The sequence below is a fragment of the Sarcophilus harrisii genome, chromosome X (assembly GCF_902635505.1).
Source record: "Sarcophilus harrisii chromosome X, mSarHar1.11, whole genome shotgun sequence".
In the NCBI taxonomy this organism is placed as follows: domain Eukaryota; kingdom Metazoa; phylum Chordata; class Mammalia; order Dasyuromorphia; family Dasyuridae; genus Sarcophilus; species Sarcophilus harrisii.
The window spans coordinates 19661251-19682556 of record NC_045432.1 but is presented as its reverse complement, the minus strand read 5'-3'; the positions used below and the strand labels follow the sequence as shown (position 1 = coordinate 19682556).

The 21306-nt window shown below is 41.4% G+C and overlaps 1 protein-coding gene across 3 annotated transcripts in view; it reads left to right on the top strand.

Moving 5' to 3' along the window:
• The window catches only part of MID2 (midline 2), a 99699-nt gene that overhangs the window by 57925 nt on the left and 20468 nt on the right, over positions 1-21306 (top strand). For all 3 annotated transcript variants that reach the window (XM_031945128.1, XM_031945126.1, XM_031945127.1), the window contains 2 exons: positions 2372-2479; positions 4742-4890. In XM_031945128.1, the coding sequence (XP_031800988.1) occupies positions 2372-2479; positions 4742-4890 (257 nt within the window). The remainder of the gene's footprint in view (positions 1-2371; positions 2480-4741; positions 4891-21306) is intronic.

Sequence of the window (21306 nt, the reverse complement as noted above, 5' to 3'; positions counted from 1 at the left end):
ATGGTCAGTAAAGAGAGATGATAAACTTCATCCTGTGAACTTCACCTGGAACGTGTAAGCAAAGGCACGTCAGGGTGTAGTAAGGGGGAAGAGACCTTAAGTATGTCTCGTCCAGCCTCCTCATGACTCATTTGAAGCAAATTGAGGGCCAGCCAAGGGAAGGGTCTTAGCGAAGGTTGCACAGCTGCTTAGATACAAGTTGTCTGTACTCAACAAGTTGGTGCTTTTCCCATTCTAGTAATAAGAATCTAACTAAACCAAAATAAGTAACATGGGAAATTGGCCCCAGTGAGGGATATACTGTGTCAGGGGTGGGTATTTTTTGTGGAGGTATAAAAATAGGATCCATATGATCCTAGATGTAGAAAGGACTTCAAAGGCCACCTGGGCCAGCCCCCTCATTTTAGAGACGAGGAAACTAAGGCAGGGGGAGGGGAGGTAGAGTGACTAGTCCAAAGTCACATAGTGACCTTGGTTCTCTGACTTAGCATTGATATGATAGTCTTTCCACAGTTTGAGATAGGAATGAGGATTAAAATTCATGTTTGCCCTGTCTACTACAGGAAATGCTGCTTCCAATTTTGAGTCTGTACTTTTGAATGTTGACAAGTATAGTGGTTGTACTTGCCTGTGTAACTACCCCACATGCTACTAAGTGGAACAGGGCCTCCTCAGCCTCTTCGCTCTTCCCCCTCTCCTTTCCTTTCCACATTCCCCAGCGACTTTTCTTCTGAGCCACCTTCTTCATTAGCCTGAGTACTTGCTATTACTGTACCCCCTCCTGGGAACAGTTAACAACATAGGTGAGAGGGAGGCGTTGTGGTACAGTGGAAAGAGCAATGGAGTGGAAGGACCTAGATTCAAATCTTGCTGTTAAGTCTTATTACCTTTGTGACCTTGGGTAAATCACTTCTCCTTGGGTCCCAGTTTCCTCCACTGTAAAAATGCAGGAATTGGACTAGATGGCCACTGAGGTCCCTTCCTGTTCTGGATTTATGATGATGTGATTGATCCTAAATCACTTAACCTCCCCGAGCCTTCTTTCTTCATCTGTTGAATAAAGAGGTTGAACTAGAGTCTTTGAGGTCCTTCTGTCTCCCCGATCTTGTGTGTGTTACTTTGACAACTCGCTTGGAATTCTTGGCTTCAGTTCCCTCCTTTGTGAAAGGAAGAGTCAGCTAGATGGCCTCTGAAGTTCTTTCCAACTTTAGGATCCTGTGTGTTATCTTGAGCAAATAGTTTCCCTTCTCTGGGCTTCAATTTCCTCAGATGTAAATGGGAGGGTGGAGTAGATGGCTTGTGAGGTCCTTTGTAGCTTTGATCCTATAAGGATTCTAGAAGGCTTGTGGGAACACATTAAGGCAAGTTTAAAGGAGGAAGATGGGGACACAAAGAGAAGAAAACCAGCTGGATAATTAGGAGAATCAAGAAAGTCTTGTGGGTTTAGGTTAAATGGCTTAAAAGACTACATGAGTCAAAAGGTAGCCAGATGAGTGAGCATGAGTATGTGATTACTTGGGAACAGCTCTAGGGCTATGGGATTTCCAAGAAGCTACACATGGTAAACCACAGTGGGCCCATCAAAGAATTGGGTTGGGAGTCATTGCAAGGGTGTCTTCTACCTTCAGCATACATATCCATGACAAGGGGTGCCATGAAGAAATACCTCTTACCTTTCCATTGGCAAGAGTGGTATATTCTTATTATGTGTCATTTCAGAAACATATATGAATATTTTTAGCTCCCTTAAGGGCCAAACAATATACAGTAGGAGGAAAAAAAACCCTAGGTAGCACAGGATGGGCCTAGGTTCCTTTCTTCCTGGTTTCCTGTTTCCCCCACTGACCTCTAGTCTACTGATTTCTTATATTAGTCCCTTGTTCTGTCTCTATTTTATATGCCCCTTCCCTTATGTTGTGCTAAAGAAAGTAAAAAATGAAAGATGGACAGAGAGCAGGTTGGGATGTCGGCTCTTTCTTGCTACTTCCCTCTGCCCATCCCCTTGACTTTTGACCCTGGGATAGGGACATTTGGCTGTCAAAAGTTCATCACATCCAAATCCTGATGTATCCAAATGAGGGTCCTCCTGCACTGTGACTTCCCCTCAAAAAGGCTTGGTTAGCAGAAGGTGGCCACTAGAGCATCTCCACATTTCATCCATTCCTCTCCCCACCATCCATGAGCTACCGTGACCTAACAGTCAATACTTTGACCTCCTTAATGTCCAACTCTCTAATCCTCCCTCAAGGAGCAGACCTCAGAAGTGACGGAGTACTTTCCTAGCCAGCGGTCCAAGTTGTTCTGAGACAGCAAGGCATCCACTGCTGGCTCTCTGTGTTTCACGCTGTGGTATCATGGCCTTTCTTGGCAGGTGAATACTGCAATGCATGAGGCCAAGCTCATGGAAGAATGTGATGAGCTGATGGAGATCATCCAGCAGAGGAAGCAGGCGATTGCAGTCAAAATAAAAGAGACCAAGGTGAAGGGTGGTGTTTCATTGAGTTGGTGGGATGTCAACCTTTCAGATTTGCTCTAAGAAATAGGTGATGGGTTGTAGGGGTTGGGGCCACAGAGATTCAAGTTAGTATAATTATCTTCTCATTTTCTCCCCATTGATTGAGTCGATGGTGTTAGTGGACTTGGAGTCGGGAAGACCTGGGATTCAAATCCTGCCTCTGACATATAGCCCAGGAAAGTCACTTTTATCTGTTTGTAAAATGAAGCAGGTGGACGTGATCTCTAAGGTCCCTTCCAGCTCTAAATCCAGGATCCTGTGAAACAGTCTTGAGATGAGCCACTATCCTATTTTTATTTTTTGAGATGTACTGCTCTAATTAATTCCAAGACTATGCAAACTATTTGGAAAAATAAGGAAAGAAGGACTCCCACCAAATTCTTTTTATGACACAGACATGGTGCTGATACCTAAACCCGGTAGGGTCAAAACAGACCCTACCCTACTCTGAAAGAAAATTATAGACCAATCTCCTTAATGAATATTGATGCAAAAATCTTAAATAAAATTTGAACAAAGAGAACAGCAAATCATCCCCAGGATAACACATCATGACCAAATAGGATTTATACCAGGAATGCAGAGCTAGTTCAATATTGGGAAAACTATTAGCATAATTGACTATATCAATAACCAAACTAACAAAAATCATATGATTATCTCAATAGATGCAGAAAAAGCATTGGACAAAATCCAATATCCATTCCTATTAAAAAACACTAGAGAAAATAGGAATAAAAGGAGTTTGACTCAAAATGATCAATAGCATCTATTTAAAGCCACCAGCAAGCATCATATCTATTGGCGATAAACTAGAACCATTCTCAGTAAGATCAGGGGTGAAACAAGGTTGCCCCTATCACCATTACTATTCAAAATTGTATTAGAAATGCTAGCTTTGGCAATAAGAGAAGAAAAAGAGGTGAAAGGAATTAGAGTAGGTAATGAGGAAACCAAATTACCACTCTTTGTAGATGATATGATGGTATAATTAGAAAATTCTAGAGAATCAACTAAAAAAAAAACTACTAGAAACAATTCACAGTTTCAGCAACCTACAAAATAAATCCACATAAAAGGAGATGTACTATTCTACAGACTATTGCAATAATACTAACAATTATTATTATCACTATGAGTGTGATGATAAACTCTTGCTGCCACAATGGGATAATATGGGATTTCTTCACAAGTTGAAGACAAACAGCTGCCCTCCCCCCATTCAATTAGTCATTTATCAAGTGTCTCCCATGAGCCTAAGCACTCTGTTGTGTGTTATGGGACGTATGAGAGAAACTGATTACAGTTTCTGCTTGCAAAGAGAGAAAAGACTAAACCACAGGAAAGCTAGAATACAATGCTAACTTACATTGTTTCATTAAATAGTAAAGTGTTTCATTAAATGTAACCCAATGCCAAACTGTATGATCCAGCTACTAAAAAATAGGGATAGTGACTAGTCCTGTGATTTCCCAATAGGGAGGTTCCAGATGAAGAAATTCTCTCTCAGTACAGGCCAGCACCTTCTCTGAAACTTATGTACTCAGAGATTAAGTGACTTGCTTCATCTCACACAGGCAGTATGGTCTGAGGTAGGAAAACAAGTAAGGGAAGAGGGAGTTACAAATTGATCGGGGAAGGCTTTGTGTTGGAAGAACTTTGGGCTGGTGGAAAAAGATAAGGGAGATCATTCTGGGCAGGAGAAGCAGCACAAGCAAAGGTGAAATGGGTCAAAATGGGTCTAATGTTTTGAGACTTGTCTATGTGATTTTGTTTTTCTCATTCTGACAGTAAGAATGTAGGGATTCTGTGCTCATACTCTGCAAACAACGAGAGAAGTCAAATGCTAATGAAATGTTTATTATTGATATGGCTCTGTTCCATGGGGAGTGGTTCTAACCCTCACAGATAATAAAGTTACTAAAAGGTACTGAAGTTACTAAAAGCACAGATATGTGAACATAGAAATATCATACTCAAATAACAGAGTGAATAGGTGAGAATGCATGGCATGCTGGATGAATGCTAGACTGGATAGGTTGATGGGAGAAGCAGGGAGGTGGCCGAGAGAGTAGGGGGCAAGTAGATGCTGGAGAAATTGAAGAAATAGAAGCAGTGAGTCGTCAGCAGTTTGACCACAGGAGTCATATTTTGGGAGGTTCATTTGGGTTGTTTGAAATGGAGGGCATCGTGTTTTCCCTTTCTCATTTGCCTCCTCTTTTGAAGGTGATGAAGCTGAGAAAGTTGGCACAGCAGGTTGCCAATTGCCGCCAATGCCTAGAACGCTCAACGGTCCTCATCAACCAAGCAGAGCGCATCCTGAAAGAAAATGACCAGGCCCGGTTCCTACAATCTGCAAAAAACGTCGTGGAGAGGTGGGGTCTCTATGGTTCTCTTGAAGCAGATGTCTGGTCTTGTGAAAAGAGGCCAGTTTGTAAGCTGTTTGATCCCATTCAGATATGTCTGTTAGCAGCTGCCACCTGGGCATCTCACCAAATCCACTGAGAGCGGGTAACAGTGCCGTTCCTTGTTCCCGGTTGCTTGTAACTACACAAGTAACAGTGCTGCTCCTTGTTCCCCGGTGGTGAGCCCTGTGAGTCACTGGAGGCCTCTTGTCCAACATCTGCCATTCCTCTGCTCTCCGGCCCAGCGTGCATCTATTTCCACCAGCTACTGCCATAGCTTCTTAATCCTGATCTGTGGCTTGAGTTGTCTGAGCTGGTACTGGAGTAGGGGCAGAGGGAATAGTTGGCTTTGACTTAACCTAACCATAAGCCTTCTTGCTTTCATTGAATTCCCACAGTAATTCTAATGACACACGGACCTTTTACTTGGGGTAGCATGGCAGAAGACAATGGCTTTTACCAACTGTGCTTTGGGGCATGCCGGAGCTCTCTGGCCTTTAATTCCCTCACATGTTAAACAAAGGGGCTGGCATTTCCATTTTCTGCCTCCCAGAAGTACTGTGAAACAACAGAGAAACATGAGCACTGATTCCAGTGCCCAACGCTCAAAAAGACCAGAGCAGCTTGTTTAATCATAATTTAGTGGCAAAGCCAGGAGAAATCAGCAACTGATTCTCCAGCCAAATCACAGCAGTAAAAGGGGCAGTTCTCTTCTTATTCACCAAACTTTGCATGAAGGCAACCAGACTAGACAATCCGAGTCACAGTCTTTGATTTCTGCCCTTTATCCTGGCATTAGCTTGTACCCAGAACTGTGCCTACTTAGGGAACCGGCCCAGGAAACAGAGCCCTGCAGTGTTTGTTGTAATGGAACGTGGTATCGAGTGTGAGATCCTTGCTCCACTTTACCAGAATTAATACGGGGGCATCCAAACTATTCTGTTTCCAGTTTCTGGCTGCTTCAAATCAACTCAGCAAGCATTTCTTAAATGCCTTTTATGTGCCAGCCATTGCCCTAGGGATGGAAAATAATAAAATAATATCACTCCTGCCCTCGAGATGTTTACATCCTGACGAAAGAGGGATGATGGTGCTGATGTGACAGCAATGATGGGGCACATGGTGATTTGACAGTGACGGTCATGGGGATGTGACTGCAATGGTGATGGTAACATGGCAGTGGTGGTGGTGTCCCAATGACACACGATGATGGTGAGGTGGCAGTCATGCCATCAATGGATGTGTTCGTGTAACAGTGATGGTGGTTTGGATCTGACAACGATGACGGTGGTGGTGATGATGGCACAGAGACGGTAGGGTCACTGTGACAGGGATGGTGTTGCCATTTACAGTGACAGTGGTGTTGATGTGGTAGTTCTGGTAATTCTGGTGCCCCATGGCAGTGTGTTATGATAGTCATGGTGGCAGTGATGCAACAGGGACAACAGTGGCCGTGGTGACAGTTTTGAGCTTCTGATGTCGCATAGTGATGGCAGCCATGTCAGTGATCATTGTGCTGATGTAACAGGGAAGGTGGTTCTGATGGGACAGTGATGATGGTGCTGATGTAATAGGGTTAATTGCATCAGTGGTAGTGATGGGATAGTAACAGTAGTGTTGAGGTGACAAGGATTGGTGCTAGTGTTGTGGGAATGGTGTTCCCCTTGATGTCTCTGCAGTGATGGCCATGTTGACATGGTAGGTCTGGTAATTCTGATGCCACGTAGCAGTGGTGATATGGCAGTCATGGAGGCAATGATGTGACCTGAACAGTAGTGATGGTGATGATGGTTTTGGTGGTTCTGGTGTCAAATTGATGTTGTTTCTCTTGATAGCCTCCTAATTATGTGACAACAATGGTGGTCCTAAACTAATTGGGATGTCGGTGGGGATGTGACGGTAATGATGGGCTTAGGTGAAGATAGTGGTGGTATTGTTGAGAGCTTTGTCTCACTGGTGATGGGACATTATGATGACGGTGCTGATGGTGGGGACATTGAGAGCATTGTAGTGGGGGTGAGGGTGCTGGGGATACAATTACATAATTGTTATGGTGATGCTGTGACCGTTATTGATACTGCTTGTGGTGCAGTTGTCACTTGCTGCCAATGTCCTCCCAGGCCAAGCAGAGCGCACCCTGAAAGAAAATGACCAGGTACCATTCCTACATACTCCAAAAATCGAGGAGAGGTAGGGTCTCTATGGTTCTCTTGAAGCAGATGTCTGGTCTTGTGAAAAGAGGCCAGTTTGTAAGCTGTTTGATCCCATTCAGACATGTCTGTTAGCAGCTGCCACCTGGGCATCTCACCAAATCCACTGAGAGAGGGTAACAGTGCCGTTCCTTGTTCCCGGTTGCTTATAACTACACAAGTAACAGTGCTGCTCCTTGTTCCCTGGTGGTGAGCCCTGTGAGTCACTGGAGGTCCCTCTCATACAACACCATCTGCCTTTCCTCTGCTCCCCAGCCCAGGGAAACTAAACCCTGCAATATTTATGTCTGTCTCATGGAAAAGGGTTTGAGTGTGTGCGCCTCTCCAGGCCCTTGTCCTGTCATACCAGAATTTGGGCCATAGCGTTCTAACTCTTCCCTCTGCTCCATTTTCTCTCCATTTCAAATAAATCAATTCAGCAAGCATTTATTGAGCTCTTTTTGTATGCCAGGTACTGTACTGGGTGCTCGGTATACAAAAAAGACCTAACCAAATGCATCTCTGCCTTCATGGAGCTTGTAGTCTGTTGGTAGAAAATACACATACAGATACGTTAATACAAAATATACAACTTGTAAAATTAGCTTTTGGAGTGGAGAAGCCATCTAAGATCAGTAAGGACTTTATGTTAGAAGTGGTGCTCAAGAGGGGAAAAGTTGGCACAGAAGGTTTTGCAAGGGTCAATGCTGAAAAATTACCCATGCATACATCTTGTAAATAAAAAGCTATAATAAAAAAAGAGAAGTGGTGCTTGAGCTGAGCCTTCAATGAAATGGCCAATTCAGAAACAGGGGTGTGGATGAAATATATTCCTGGCATGTGTCATGGAAATATGGACACGAAAGACAGAACGACATTTATGCCGTATGTGACAAACAGCAGTAGCTTGTGGGTCAAGGAGATGTAAGACTAGACATTTTCGCCAATTTTCACAGCCCTCCGATCTTTCCAAAATAAGAATTATGTGCAAGAGGAACTGCAGCTGTCTTCATAGTTGGGGACACCAAGAATCCTAATTAGGTAACAACCAGATGAACGAACACAAGTGAAGTCTAATCTTTGCTTACTTGGCACTTTCTTCCACCACCACCCCCAGCCCTCCCTCCACCTTCATTTCCTTGTACCCGAGAAAATCAAAAGTCAAAAGGTTGCTCTTATTGGGGCTGTAGTGTGTGGCAGGGCCCTATGCTGCAACAGTATTCGGCAGTATACTTGCCAACTGGGGCAAGTTGGCAGCATGTATTTGGCTCCACCAGGCCTGAAGCAAAGGGCAATGGCATGCAACTGTATATAGTTAGTTCTGTTTCCCTAGAAGTCACTTGGGACAGAGACTAAAGCCAGTAAAGCCTGAATTGCCTATGCCCAAAGGGCTATCAAACTGTGCGTACCCTTTGAGCCAACAGTGTTACTACTGGGCTTATATCCCAAAGAGATCTTAAAGGAGGGAAAGAGAGTCACATGTGCATAAATGTTTGTGGCAGCCCTTTTTGTGGCTAGAAACTGGAAAGTGAGTAGGTGCCCATCAGCTGGAGAATGGCTGAATAACTTATGGTATCTGAATGTCATGGAATATTATTGTTCTGTAAGAAACAATCAGCAGGATGAATACAGAGAGGCTTAGAGAGACTTACATGAAGTGATGCTGAGTGAAATGAGCAGAACTAGGAGATCATTGTAGACGGCAATAGCAAGATTATATGATGATCGATTCCGATGGACATGGCTCTCTTCAACAATGAGATGATTGAGACCAGTTCCCATGATCTTGTGATGAAGAGAGCCAGAGAGAGGACTGTGGGAACTGAGTGTGGATCACAATATCACATTCTCACTCTTTTTGTTGGTTTTTTTTTCTCATTTTTCCTTTTTGATCTGATTTTTTTCTTGTGCAACATGATAATTGTATAAATAAATGTACATATATTGGATTTAATAGATATGTTTTTAGCATGTTTAACAGATATTAGATTACTTGCCATCTAGGAGAGGAGGGTGGGGGGAAGAAAGGGGAAATCTGGAACACAAGGTTTTGCGGAAGTCAGTGTTGAAAAATTATCCATGTATATGTTTTGAAAATAAAAGACTTTAATAAAAAAGAAAAGAAAAAGCTTTAATTAAAAAAATAAAAATAAATGAATAAACTTTTTAAAAAGCCTGAGTTGCCTAGTGTGAGAGAAGGCTAAGGCATTTTTGAAGTTCAGTCTTCAGGGAAGCCATCATCAAAGAAGGAGTCAGAAAGGGAGCAATAAGGGGAAATAAGAGGAAAAGACTAAAATTATGAGATCTCAAGATGAAGAAAACTCATTTAAAGGGTTTGGGCACCAGCAGAAAAATGAACAGGGGGAATATTAATAACAGAAGGAAATATGGCCTTCAGATCATTTTCAGAAGTCCCAACATCCATGAATAAATTTCCCCCCCAAAATGGAAAATGAATGAGGCAGAGGACCCTGTGGACTCCTGAAAGGGAATGAAACCACAATTGGATTCTATCGAATAGTTTAAAAGACAAGAATTTTGAAAGCAGAATTTGTTCCCTGCACAGCAATTATCAGCAGATTAGAAAAACTGGAATCCATGATGGTAAATCTCGCAAAAGAAACAAAAGAGAGAACAAATGATTGTGCATGAATACACAGGGGTGAAGGGCAGACTGGAAAGAAGAAAAGCAAAAAGCAGTAACATAAAAAGAAAACAATCTCTATGCAAGGAAAAAAAATATTGATCTTGAAGACAGCAAGCACAGAGGCAAATTAAGTGTTATGGGTATTCCAGAAGAACACGACTAGTCAGAAAGTCTGAACAACTGCCCAGAACTTCTGAACAGAAAAAAACAAAGTGCTAATTGAAAGAATCCACAGATCACCTCCAGAAAAACAATTCTGTGTTACAGTCTCTGAGATTCCAAGTCATGAACTTTAACCTTTCATGAACTTTAACCTTTTCATTGATAAACAACCATTTTTGCAAGCAATCCGGAGGAACCTTTTCTGAATAAGAAGGAAAGAAAATGAGAACAACACAAGACTATTTTAAACCCACCAAAAACCACAGAAGGAAATGGAATAATGTGTTTCAGAGAGCAAAGATGCTCAGGCAGCAACATGAGGTGACATATCCTGTGAACTGTTCAGTGAAAAAGCATTTTCAGTATACATAGGAAGAAAACTATACCTGGGCAGACAATTTGCTTCGCAAACACCTCAGACAACAAAAATATAAGAAAGATAAATGAATACAGTGACAGGGGAAGGCATAGGTGATAAAATAAATTACTCCCAGAGAAAAAAAAGGGAAAAGACATCCATGGGGTTAGCAACAACAACAAAGTAACAAGAGGGATGACCAGTGATTTCTTCCTAAAAGTATAACCAGAGATGTGGATGAAGGCAGAAGACAAAAAGGAGCTAGTGGCAAATAGAGCATTTTGCCTGTTTTATTCCTCACAGTGACTTTTTCAAACGTTTCTTCTCCTTAGGCTTCCCATGGCTCCCCCTTTCCCCACCCTCTCAGTTGAGGTCCTTACCTAAATTTTTACTGAGAAAATTAATTCTTTAACTCCCCCTTCTGCCTTCATATTCTTCTCACACTCTTCTGATTTTATCCCCTATTATGTCCTCCTTTACTTCAGTCTTTCACCTTACCACGATCAACCACTTTTGTGTCTTTTGATCCCATCCCCTCCAGCAGATTGCCCATAATATTATACCGTCTTTCCCCCATAGTAATATGTTGCATCTGTGCTAACTACAAACACAGCAGTTTCCTCTATCCTTAAAAAAGCCTTTTGGGTCTGTCCTTCCCCCCTCACTATTATCCAGCATCTCTACTCCCCTTCTCAGCCAAATGACTTGAAAATGCTTTGTATATCTAAAACCTCTCCTCCTTCCAGCCTCTCCTCCTTCCAGCCTCTTCTAAACCTTTTGTAATCTGACTTATCACCTCATCACTGAATTGACAGTACTGTGTCCCAAGTTACCTCTGATCTCTTAATTGCCTAAATCTAATGGCTTCCTTTCAATCCTCAGCTATGGTGACCTCTCCGAAGAATTTAATTGTTGAGAGCCCTCTTATACTCTCTCTCGTCCGAGTTTTTATGACGTTGCCCACCATTGCCTTCTTGACTCGACTCGTGATCGTCTACTCTTCTTCGGCATCTTTGGCTGCTTCGTCATCTGGGTCATAGCACCTCACTGTAGGTGTACCTCTGAGGCTCTGGGGCCCTCTGTTCTCTTCTCTTAACATTCTCTCACTTGGTAACATCATCAAATCCCATGGGCTCAGTCATTAGCTATGCGAGTCACACATACGTGTACATATATACATCTTACCTATAGATGCATATATGTACATACACATTTATCTATGCATATCAATAGAAATAAAAGCTAATACTTATACAGCATTTACTGTGGGCAAGGCACTGTGCTAAATGCCTGATGATCATTTCATTTAATCCTCACAACAACCAAAGGAGGCAGGTGGTATTATCCCTATTTTACAGACGAGAAAATTGAGGCAGACAGAGGTGAAGTGACTTGTCCAGGATCATGCAGCTAGTAATTATCAGAAGAAGGATTTTAATTCAGATCAGTCTCTCAAGCATCAGTCCTATATTAGTTGGATTTTTCAAATTGGACGTATCATAGACATCTCAAATCAACATACCAAGACATAATTTGATCTCTCTCCATTAAACCTCTTCTTCCAAGCTTCTTTATTTCTGTCAGGGACTTTGCCATTTTTCTATTCAATTTTTCACCTTGCCATCCTTGACTTCTCACTGTGCTTTATCCATGCAACATATCCAAAAGGTTGTCAAATCTTGTCATTTCTATTTCACTAATATCTTCTCCATTCTCTTCTCTCCAGCTACCTCATGCTTAGTCTGTTACAATAATCTTATAGTTAGGCTGTCTGCCTCAAGATTTTTTCCACTCCATCTTCCACACAGATGCCATATCAATTTCTGAACGTCCAGAATTTACCATGTCTCTCTATGTCTCTCTGCTTATCTTTGTATCTCTCTTTCTTTCTCTCCCTTCCTCCTTCCTTCCCCTCTCCTTTAATCTTCCCCTTTCCCTCTGCATTCTCTCTCTCTCTCTCTCTCTCTCTCTCTCTCTCTCTCTCTCTCTCCTCTGCCTCTGTCTGTCTCTCTGTCACACACATACATACACATCCATATTCAGAAAGATCCAGTAACTCACTATTATCTCTAAGATCAAATATAAATATCTCTAGATGACATTTGGGCAACTAGGCGGCCCAGTGGATAAAGCACTGGGCTTGGAATCAGGAGGACTCATCTTCATGATTCAGATCTGACCTCGGACACTTACTAGCTGTGTGACCCTGGGCAAGTCACTTTACCCTGCCTGCCTCAGTTTTCTCATCAGTAAAATGAGCTGGAGAAGGACATAGCAGACAACTCTAGTACCTTTGCCAAGAAAACACCAAATGGGGTCACGAAGAGTCAGATATGGCTGAAAAAATGAAACAGTAACAAAATTTGACATTTAACTCTCTTAAAAACCTGGCTCCTTCCTATGTACCTAACATTTTCACACATTATTCCTTCCATATCTTTTAGTGTAGCCACACTTGCCCTCTTGCCATTCCCTCCCACATAGGACACCATCCCTATACCTTTGCACTAGCTGCCTCCAATTCCAGAAATACTCTCTCTCCTCAGTTCATTTCTTTGACTCCCTGGCTTGCTTTAGGGCATAACTACCTTCTGCGTGAAACATTCGCCGCTTCCTCCAGATACTCCAGCCTTCTCCTCTGAGCTCCTTCTGGACATGCTTTGTATGCACCTATATCTATGCACGTTGTCTCCCCTCTAGAATATCCATTCCTGGAAGTCAGTAACAGCATTGCTTTTGTCTTTTTATTCCCAGTGATCGGGAGAGTCCCTTCTAGATGGTAAGAGTTCCAGAAATGCTCACTTGATTGACTTTAATGCCAAGTGAAGAAGTTTGGATTTTATCCTAGAGGCAATAGAGAATCTGAGGAGCTTAAGAAGGAGAGTGAGATGGTCAGGCCTTGGACTTTGGGGTAGCAACATGGAGCAAGGATTGGAGAAATGAGAAACTACAAGCATATAGAACAATCAAGAAGCTGTTGCAATATTGCTGGCATTGGGGGCAGCTAGTTGGTGCAGTGGATAGAGTACCAGCCCTGAAGTCAGGAAGACCTGAATTCAAATCTGACCTAGACACTTAACACATCCTAGCTGTGTGACCCTGGGCAACTCACTTTACCCCAATTGCCTCAGTAAAAAAATATACTTGATGTAAAAAAATATTGATGTATAAAAAATATAATTGATGTAAAAATGTAATTGATGATGCAGGCTTGAACTTCGGTGGTAATTATGTGAATGGAGGGAAGGGAATAGTTGGAAGATGTTATGGAGAAAGAAGTGACAAAATTGGTAACTGTTTAGATAAACAGGGTGAAGAAGATGAGGAGTTGACTATGACCCCAAGGTTTTGAACAGGGATGACTGGCAGGATGAAGATGCCCTTGATAGTAAAAGTTAAATCTGTATTTGAGATACTTAAATGGGTCATCCAGTTTGAGATATTCAATAGACAGTTGTGATTGTAGTGTAATTCAGGAGAAAGACTAGGGCTGGAGGTGTGTGTGTGTGTGTGTGTGTGTGTAATAGCTCAATGATAAATTGATGGAAGAAGGAGAGACATGATAAGCAGATAGAGATGTAAATATACCTATATCCTCATATAGGGATGATAATTGAGCTCAAGGGAGCTAATATGATCACTGAAAGAGAGGATGTGTACAAAGGGAAGGGATGATAATACTAGACAGAAGGTAGACAGAGATTGTACTAGACAGAAGGCACACTCACAGTTACATAGATGATAGTCCAGCAAGGAAACTGATCAACGGTAGTTAGACAGGCCGAAGAAGAACCAAGATAGAACAGTGGCATGAGAACCCATGAAGGAGAGGATCTGCAAGAAGAAAAGAGTCAACAGTGGCAAATGCTGCAGAGGGAAGAATGAGGGATGAGAAAAGGCCATTAGATTGAGCAATTACAGAATCATTGATAACCTTCAAAAGAACAGCTTCTATTTATCGATGAGGCTGAAAGCCAGATTGCAAGTGGTTGGGAAGAGAATGAGAGCCAAGAAATAATTATCACCCAATTGGATTTATACCAGGAATGCAAGGAGAGTTCAACATTAGGGAAACAATATAATTAATCATATGAAAAATAAAAGGCATCCAAAATTACAGGTATTTCACTAGCTGCAGAAAAAGAACAACACTCATGTATGCTTAAGAAAAACTTGATGGAAAATGCCATCTGCATCCAGAAAGAGAATTATGGAGACTGAATATGGATCAAAGCATAGGATTTTCGGGGCAGCTAGGTGGTACAGTGGGTAGAGCACCAGCCCTGGAGTCAGGAGGACCCGAGTTCAAATCTGGCCTTAGACGCTTAACACTTCCTAGTTGTGTGACCCTGGGCAAGTCACTTAACCCCAAGTGCCTCAGCAAAAAAAAAATGTTGAAAACTATCTTTACATGTATTTGGAAAAATAAAATATCATTATAAATAAATAAATAAATATCCCCCCCTCCCCAAAGCCTTTGCAATATAAACATAAAATATCTTTTGTTTTCTTTTAACAACATAAAATTGGTTTTTAATAAAAATTTGGCTTTAGACAAAGGCAAAAAGCCAAACATAATATACAATGGCAACATAATAGGAGTTTCCTAGTGAAGAAAGCAATAAATCAAGGATGTCTACTCTCCCCACTTTTATTTGATTTCATTCAAGAAATTCCATCAATAAGACAATAAGGAAAAAGATATGACTATTTTCCGACAACATGTTGGTTTAGATAGAAAATCCAAGAGAATCAGTAAATATAGTCGTTGAGACAATTAACGGCTTCAGCAGAGTTGCAAGCTATAATATAAACCCACAAAAATCATCAGCGTTTTCATACAGTAATAACAAAATCTTAAGCGGCTACAAAATGTATATAATCTTGGGGGGAGGGAAGTCAATTTACCAAAACACACTTAAGATTTGTAGAGATTCCATTCCAAGGTATTCCATAAAGAACAACTTAAATAGCTAGAGAAGTATTCGGTGACCGTAGCTGGAGCACACCAATATAATAAAAATGACAGTGCGACCAAAGCTAACGTATAATTTTAATGCTATGCTAACCATCAAAGGGATAATATAATAAAATATTCAGTTGGAGAAACAAAAGATCTAGAATATCAAGGGAAATAAAGAAAAGAGTCAGGGATAAAGAGAGAGTAGCACTTCTAGACCTCAAACTATATTGTAAAACAGCTGTCATCAAAACCATTTTGTAGTGGTTTAAAAAAAATAGAAAATTAGATTAATGAGACAGACTAGACGAGAGAATCAGAAACAATGGAACTCAGTAAGCCATTGTTTGATCCTTTTTTGCCAAAGTGCTTTCTAGTTTTCCCACCAGTTTTTTTAAAAATTCAAATAGGGAGTTCTTTCCCAAGTATTTTATATTTTCAAGTTTTCCATTCCAAATGTTCAAAAAGATTATTTGTGCCTGACCTGTGGTAGAGCCTTCCAAGTTCTTCCACACAATACGTTGACCCCGACACATCACGATGTCATTTTGGTCCTCTTTTATATTTTCAAGTTTATGGAAAATCAGAATTATGAAAGTAATGGTTGTGGTGACATTGTGACAGTGATAACAGCAGCTATGTATCAGTAACGATGCCGATTAGAGAAATGTGACAGTAGTAGCTCAGTGATGATTCTGATTGTAGAGATGGTGGCAATGTATGCAAGATGATGGCATCGATGGTGGGGATGACGCAGTAGTAGTAGTGTTGTGATGGTGCTGCTGGTAGCAATAATATGGCAGTGACGATAGTAGTAATGTGACGTTGGCAATGGTAATGACAGCATTATTATAATAATAACAGTGATGTGACAGTGAGGAGGTATCCTGATGGGCAATTAGGTGGTGCCATAGTGGATAAAGTGCTGGCTCTAGAATCAGGAAGAACTGAATTCAAATCTACCCTCAGACATTTGCTAGCTGGGTGACCTTGGGCAATTCAGCTTAATCTCTGTTTGTCTCAGTTTCTTCACCTTTTATATGGAGGATAATAAGAACATCTACCTCTCAGGGCTGTTGTGAAGATCACATAATAATTGTTAATCACTTAGTACCTGACACATAGTAAGAGCTATGTAAATGTTAGCTATAATAATAATTACTGTTATTAATTATTGGAACAGAGGTGATGGTAGTCATCATACTATTTTGACAGTGATGTTGGGAATGGGATAGCAGTGGGGGTAAGAGTAGTAGAGATGTGATGGTGATGTTAATGGAGTTAGTATTATGATATTGATTGGTCATTAATCACTGTGCTAAAGGTAGCAGCATTGTGATGGGAATCTTCGATGTTGATGGTGCATTAGTACAGAGGGCCGGGACTCTGGAGAAGTATACTTGATACAAGGATACTTACAACAAGGTGTTAGCTCAGTGGAACTGATGAGATCATGGTTCTGTAGTTCACATCTACTTAATACTTAGTACGGTGATGTAATGGTTCTCTAGTTCCCATATATACTTAGTACTTAGCCTGGTGATGTCATGGCTCTCTAGTTCCCATATATACTTAGTACTTAGCACGGTGATGTCATGGTTTTCTAGTTCCCATATATACTTAGTACTTAGCCTGGTGATGTCATGGTTCTCTAGTTCCTATATATTCTTAGTACTCAGCATGGGGATGTCATGGTTCTCTAGTTCCCATATATACTCTGTACTTAGCGTGGGGATGTCATGGTTCTCTAATTCACACATGCTCAGTGTGCTGTAATGATGTCATTGTAATAGGGTATTTAAGGGCTGAGAAGGACTGGTAGGGAGACATTGTATCTTTGACCATCCTCCTGATGGCTCTCCTGCCTCCTGCATTGTTCTACAAAGATCAAGACTGGGCCAGAATAAAGACCCTAAACTCTATTCCTGACCATTGTCGTGGTGTTTCTCCTGCTGAGGCCAAGGCCCGTCCGGAGGACCTCCAGAAAGCCAGCCTGGACAGTACATAATGGAATGTTATTGTTCTATAAGAAATGATCAACAGGATCATTTCAGAAATGCCTGGAGAGACTGATATTAGGTGAAGTCAGCAGAACCAAGAGAACATTGAATAGAGCAACAAAATTATGTGATGGATGTGGCTCTTTTCAACACTGAGGTGATTCAGGCTAATTCCAATAGACTTGGGATGGAGAGAGCCATCTGCATCCCGAGAGAGGGCTGTGATCACAGCACATTAGGACAGCTAGAACATTGGACTGAATCTACTCAGATGAAATTCAATAAGGCGTAAAACTTGTGGGTACAAAAAAATCAACTCAGTTAAACATAAGGTTTATGAGGCATGGATAGGCAGCAGTTGTTCTAAAACTGGGGATTTTAGTGGACTGCAAGCTCAATATGAAGTAGCAATGTGATGTGGCAGCCACAAAAACGAATAGCTTCTAGGAATAGAAAGGGCTAGCCTACTATCTTCTGCTGTCATCAAACCACATCTCAAGATTTATGTTTAATTCTGGACATCACCATATAAGAAGAATATTGAGAAACTGAAGAGTGACAAAAGGAAGGCGGCCAGGATGTAACAGATCTTGAATTTGTGACATGAGATAATTGGTCAAAAAATTCAGGCATGATTCACTGAGAGGGGAAAAAACCCTGGAGGGACATGATAGTTATGTTTCAGTATCTGAAGGGATGTCTTGTGGAAAAGGGACTGGTTTATTCTCTCTGGCCCCAGATGGCAGAGTCAGAAAGGTACAAAGAGAAAACCGGGGGTACGATGTCAAGAAAAATTTCTAAATGATGAAAGCTGTCCAAAAATAGACTTCTCTTGAGAAGCCATGGCTTCCCTCTGCTTGGAGGGAGTGGGAGTGGACAACCGTATGTCAGATATGTGTCAGTGAGGGATTTCTTCCTGGATGGTTTCTATGTGACTCTCTGGGATATGACTATGCTAATGGTACAGATAAGTAGTCTATTATGACAGTATCGGCAGTATTAATGGGAGAGCAATGGTAGTCTTCGTGATGGTTATGGTGATGTGACAGTGTTAGTGGTTCTGTGAATACGATCATGGTGTTGTCATCGGTGGGGATGCAACAATGTCAGTGCTACTGGGAGTTATGTTTTGATGTTGCTGATGTAGCAGTAAGGCTGGGGATGTGGCAGCCCTGGTAGGACTGATGTGACAGTGATGGTGGTAGCGATAGGATAGTGGTGCTGGTAGTGACGCCTTCTTAACTCTGGAAGGCTGACTTCTCTTAACTTAGCTCAGGATTGCATTAACTTTGAGAGCTTTTTAAAAACAAATCCCTGCTTAGCTGTGTGTGGGCTCCTCATTGGGGAAAGCCACAGCAAGAACTTCAGGGGTGGTATGTGGGGTCCTTTTTGGGGTAAAAGCCATAACAAGGGGTTGAAAGCCATTAGGAGGATACTTTGCCCAGCTAATAACCTTGTACGTGCCTGGGAATGTACTCAAACCAGCCAGCACATGGCCTTGAGTGTCTGAACATCTACCACCTGCACTGGCCTTGCACCCAGGTCCTGGGAATCAAGCCCATTTCCCAAGCAGTAAATCAAAACATTAGCCAAACTGCACTAGTGTACACATGATGTTCTCGAATTCCTCCCCTATTTGTCTCATTTCTAAAATCCCCATGGGACTTTTTGGGGGGCTTTGTGGGGATCCACCAAATAGACTACGACCACCTTATACTGCATGGTGGGGATCTGGATCCGCTGAATCATTTGACAGCCCCCTCGGACTGTGCTTCCTTGTAAGTAATCCATACGATTCAATGGACTGGAGCTCCCAGCCTCGTTCTTTGGTATCAGTTTGCCCCTTTGGTAAAGGGTTGCCCCCTGGTTGGGGGAAGGCTCTGACATCCCTTGGTTGGGGAACTCTGGATCCTATACCATGCCTCCCTCATCTTGGATCTGAAAAGTTGATTTCTTGAACCCAAGTTAAAGGCTTTATGCTTATCCATATTAACTATCTTATTAGATTCACCCCAATGCTCTAGTCTATCAGTATCTCTGATGCAGACCCATTTTCTTGCCATAGTTCTTATCTCACCAAGCATCACTGATCCCAATGCACTCCGATTTTCTGCCTTGCCTTTGGCTCTCGAGTTCATCCTACTTGTTACCTGTACAACGTGCATTTGTGTATAGACATCTGAGGCCATGGGCTGGTTGATTAATTTTTACTGGTTTCTATCTTGCCTTCTGTCTGCTGTGAGCTCCCAGATGTCTCTACTCCTTATCTTTTTCCTACTTTCTCTCCATATCTCTCTCAGTAGATTGCACAGCTAGTTTTCTCCCTTCCCCTTCCTTTTTAGTTTATAACTCTTTTGATTAGATTTGCAATGCTACAAGAAAATACATTCTTATCAATCCTTGTTAGGTACATTCCTTCTCTTGTCGTTTTCATAGTTTATTTTATATTTTGATTTCTATTATAGTTAGATTTTTTTATTGGGATATTTTAAGTAATGATCTAGTTATCCAAATCCAATCCTTGAACACTAAATTCTTTTTCTCCCTCTTTTATTGGTGCCTTTTGTTTTTATACTACTATCTCTTTCCAGGAACCCCTTTTCCCCACAAAACTCTCTTGAACTATAGAAAACCAATTAAAATAAGCCATTTTAGCAATGACCTCTGACATGTCACATGTGATGTTCCATGTTCATCACCTTTCTCCTGAGACAGGCAAAGTGTGACTCATAAATAATCCTTTGGAACTAAAATTTGCCTTGAATTTAATCTGAATTCTGATGGCTTTTAATATTCTTTCCATTTGTTTTATTGTTGTTATTGTATATTTTGGTTCTACTTTCTATGCTCTGTGTCAGTTCATACATGTCTTCTCACATTTCTCTGAATTCTTCATATCCATCATTCTTTACAATGCAATAATATTCCATTATATTTATATACCACATTTTAGCATTAAAAAAACCCAAAGTGTTGATCATTTCATTATCATTTGTATTACCTTGGTTTATCATTTCCTTCCCAAGACAGCCTCAGATTATTCCCCTGAAACTAATCTTATAGGACCATGCCATATTTTTGTAGTCATTCTGTTACCTGCTCTTCTAATTTCCTTTGTACTGTTATTTAAACATCTTAAGTTGATTGGTGAGTTCTCTGTGCCTCCACATCTGTCTCTTTTCTTCCTCCTTAAATTCTTTTTCTTCATGTTTTTCCAACTTCTCTCTTTAGAATTTTCCATCCTTCCTAGGCCTGTAAAGGTTTAAGCCACGGGATCCTGTCTACCCTTCCCTGGAACACTTCAAAATCTGTTCTCCTTAAATGGTCAGGGGAGAACATGTCTGGTGACTCCCAGCATTCCTTCTCCCCATCCCAAAATCAAAATCAAGTCTCTCCATAATGAGAAACAAACTACATGCTCTAGAATAGAAAAGGCAGAAATCGGTATGAACTGAATTATCGAAAAGATGAGAAACCAGGGTATTGTAGTAGAAAGGGCACTTGACTTGGAGCCAGGAGATCTTTGAATCCTGGCTTAGCTGTATTACCTTGGTTGAGTACCTTAACCTCTTTGAGCTTCTTTTTTCTTTAAAAGAGGGACAAAATTTGATCCATTTACATAACAGAATTCTTGTGAGAAAAGCACTTTAACCTTAATGCAGGAGAGAAATGTTGGCTGCTGCTTTTCTTTGCGGGAGTCTTCCACTTGCTGAGCCAGGTCATGGAAGATTTTTTTTTACAACATTGCTATGGTTGCTCTCATCAAACCTTCTGAAGTTTGACTGGACTGGCGTTGTTGACAATGCAAGCTGACCAATGAGGAAAGATGAGGGGAACAAAAAATATCTATTTGCTTCTTGGAAGTGAGGCTGGGAGAGGGGGTAGCTAGATAATAGAGTGGGTAGATCATGGGTCCTGAAAGTCAGGAGAAGTGAGACTGGGGGGAAGGGTAAAGATTATCCAGAGAATCTTGGAGCTGGAAAGGACTTAACCACATTTGGTCCAAGCCCTCTCTGACAGGATGTCATCACTCAATGACAATGTAAGAGGAAATATGGTGTGTGCCCTCA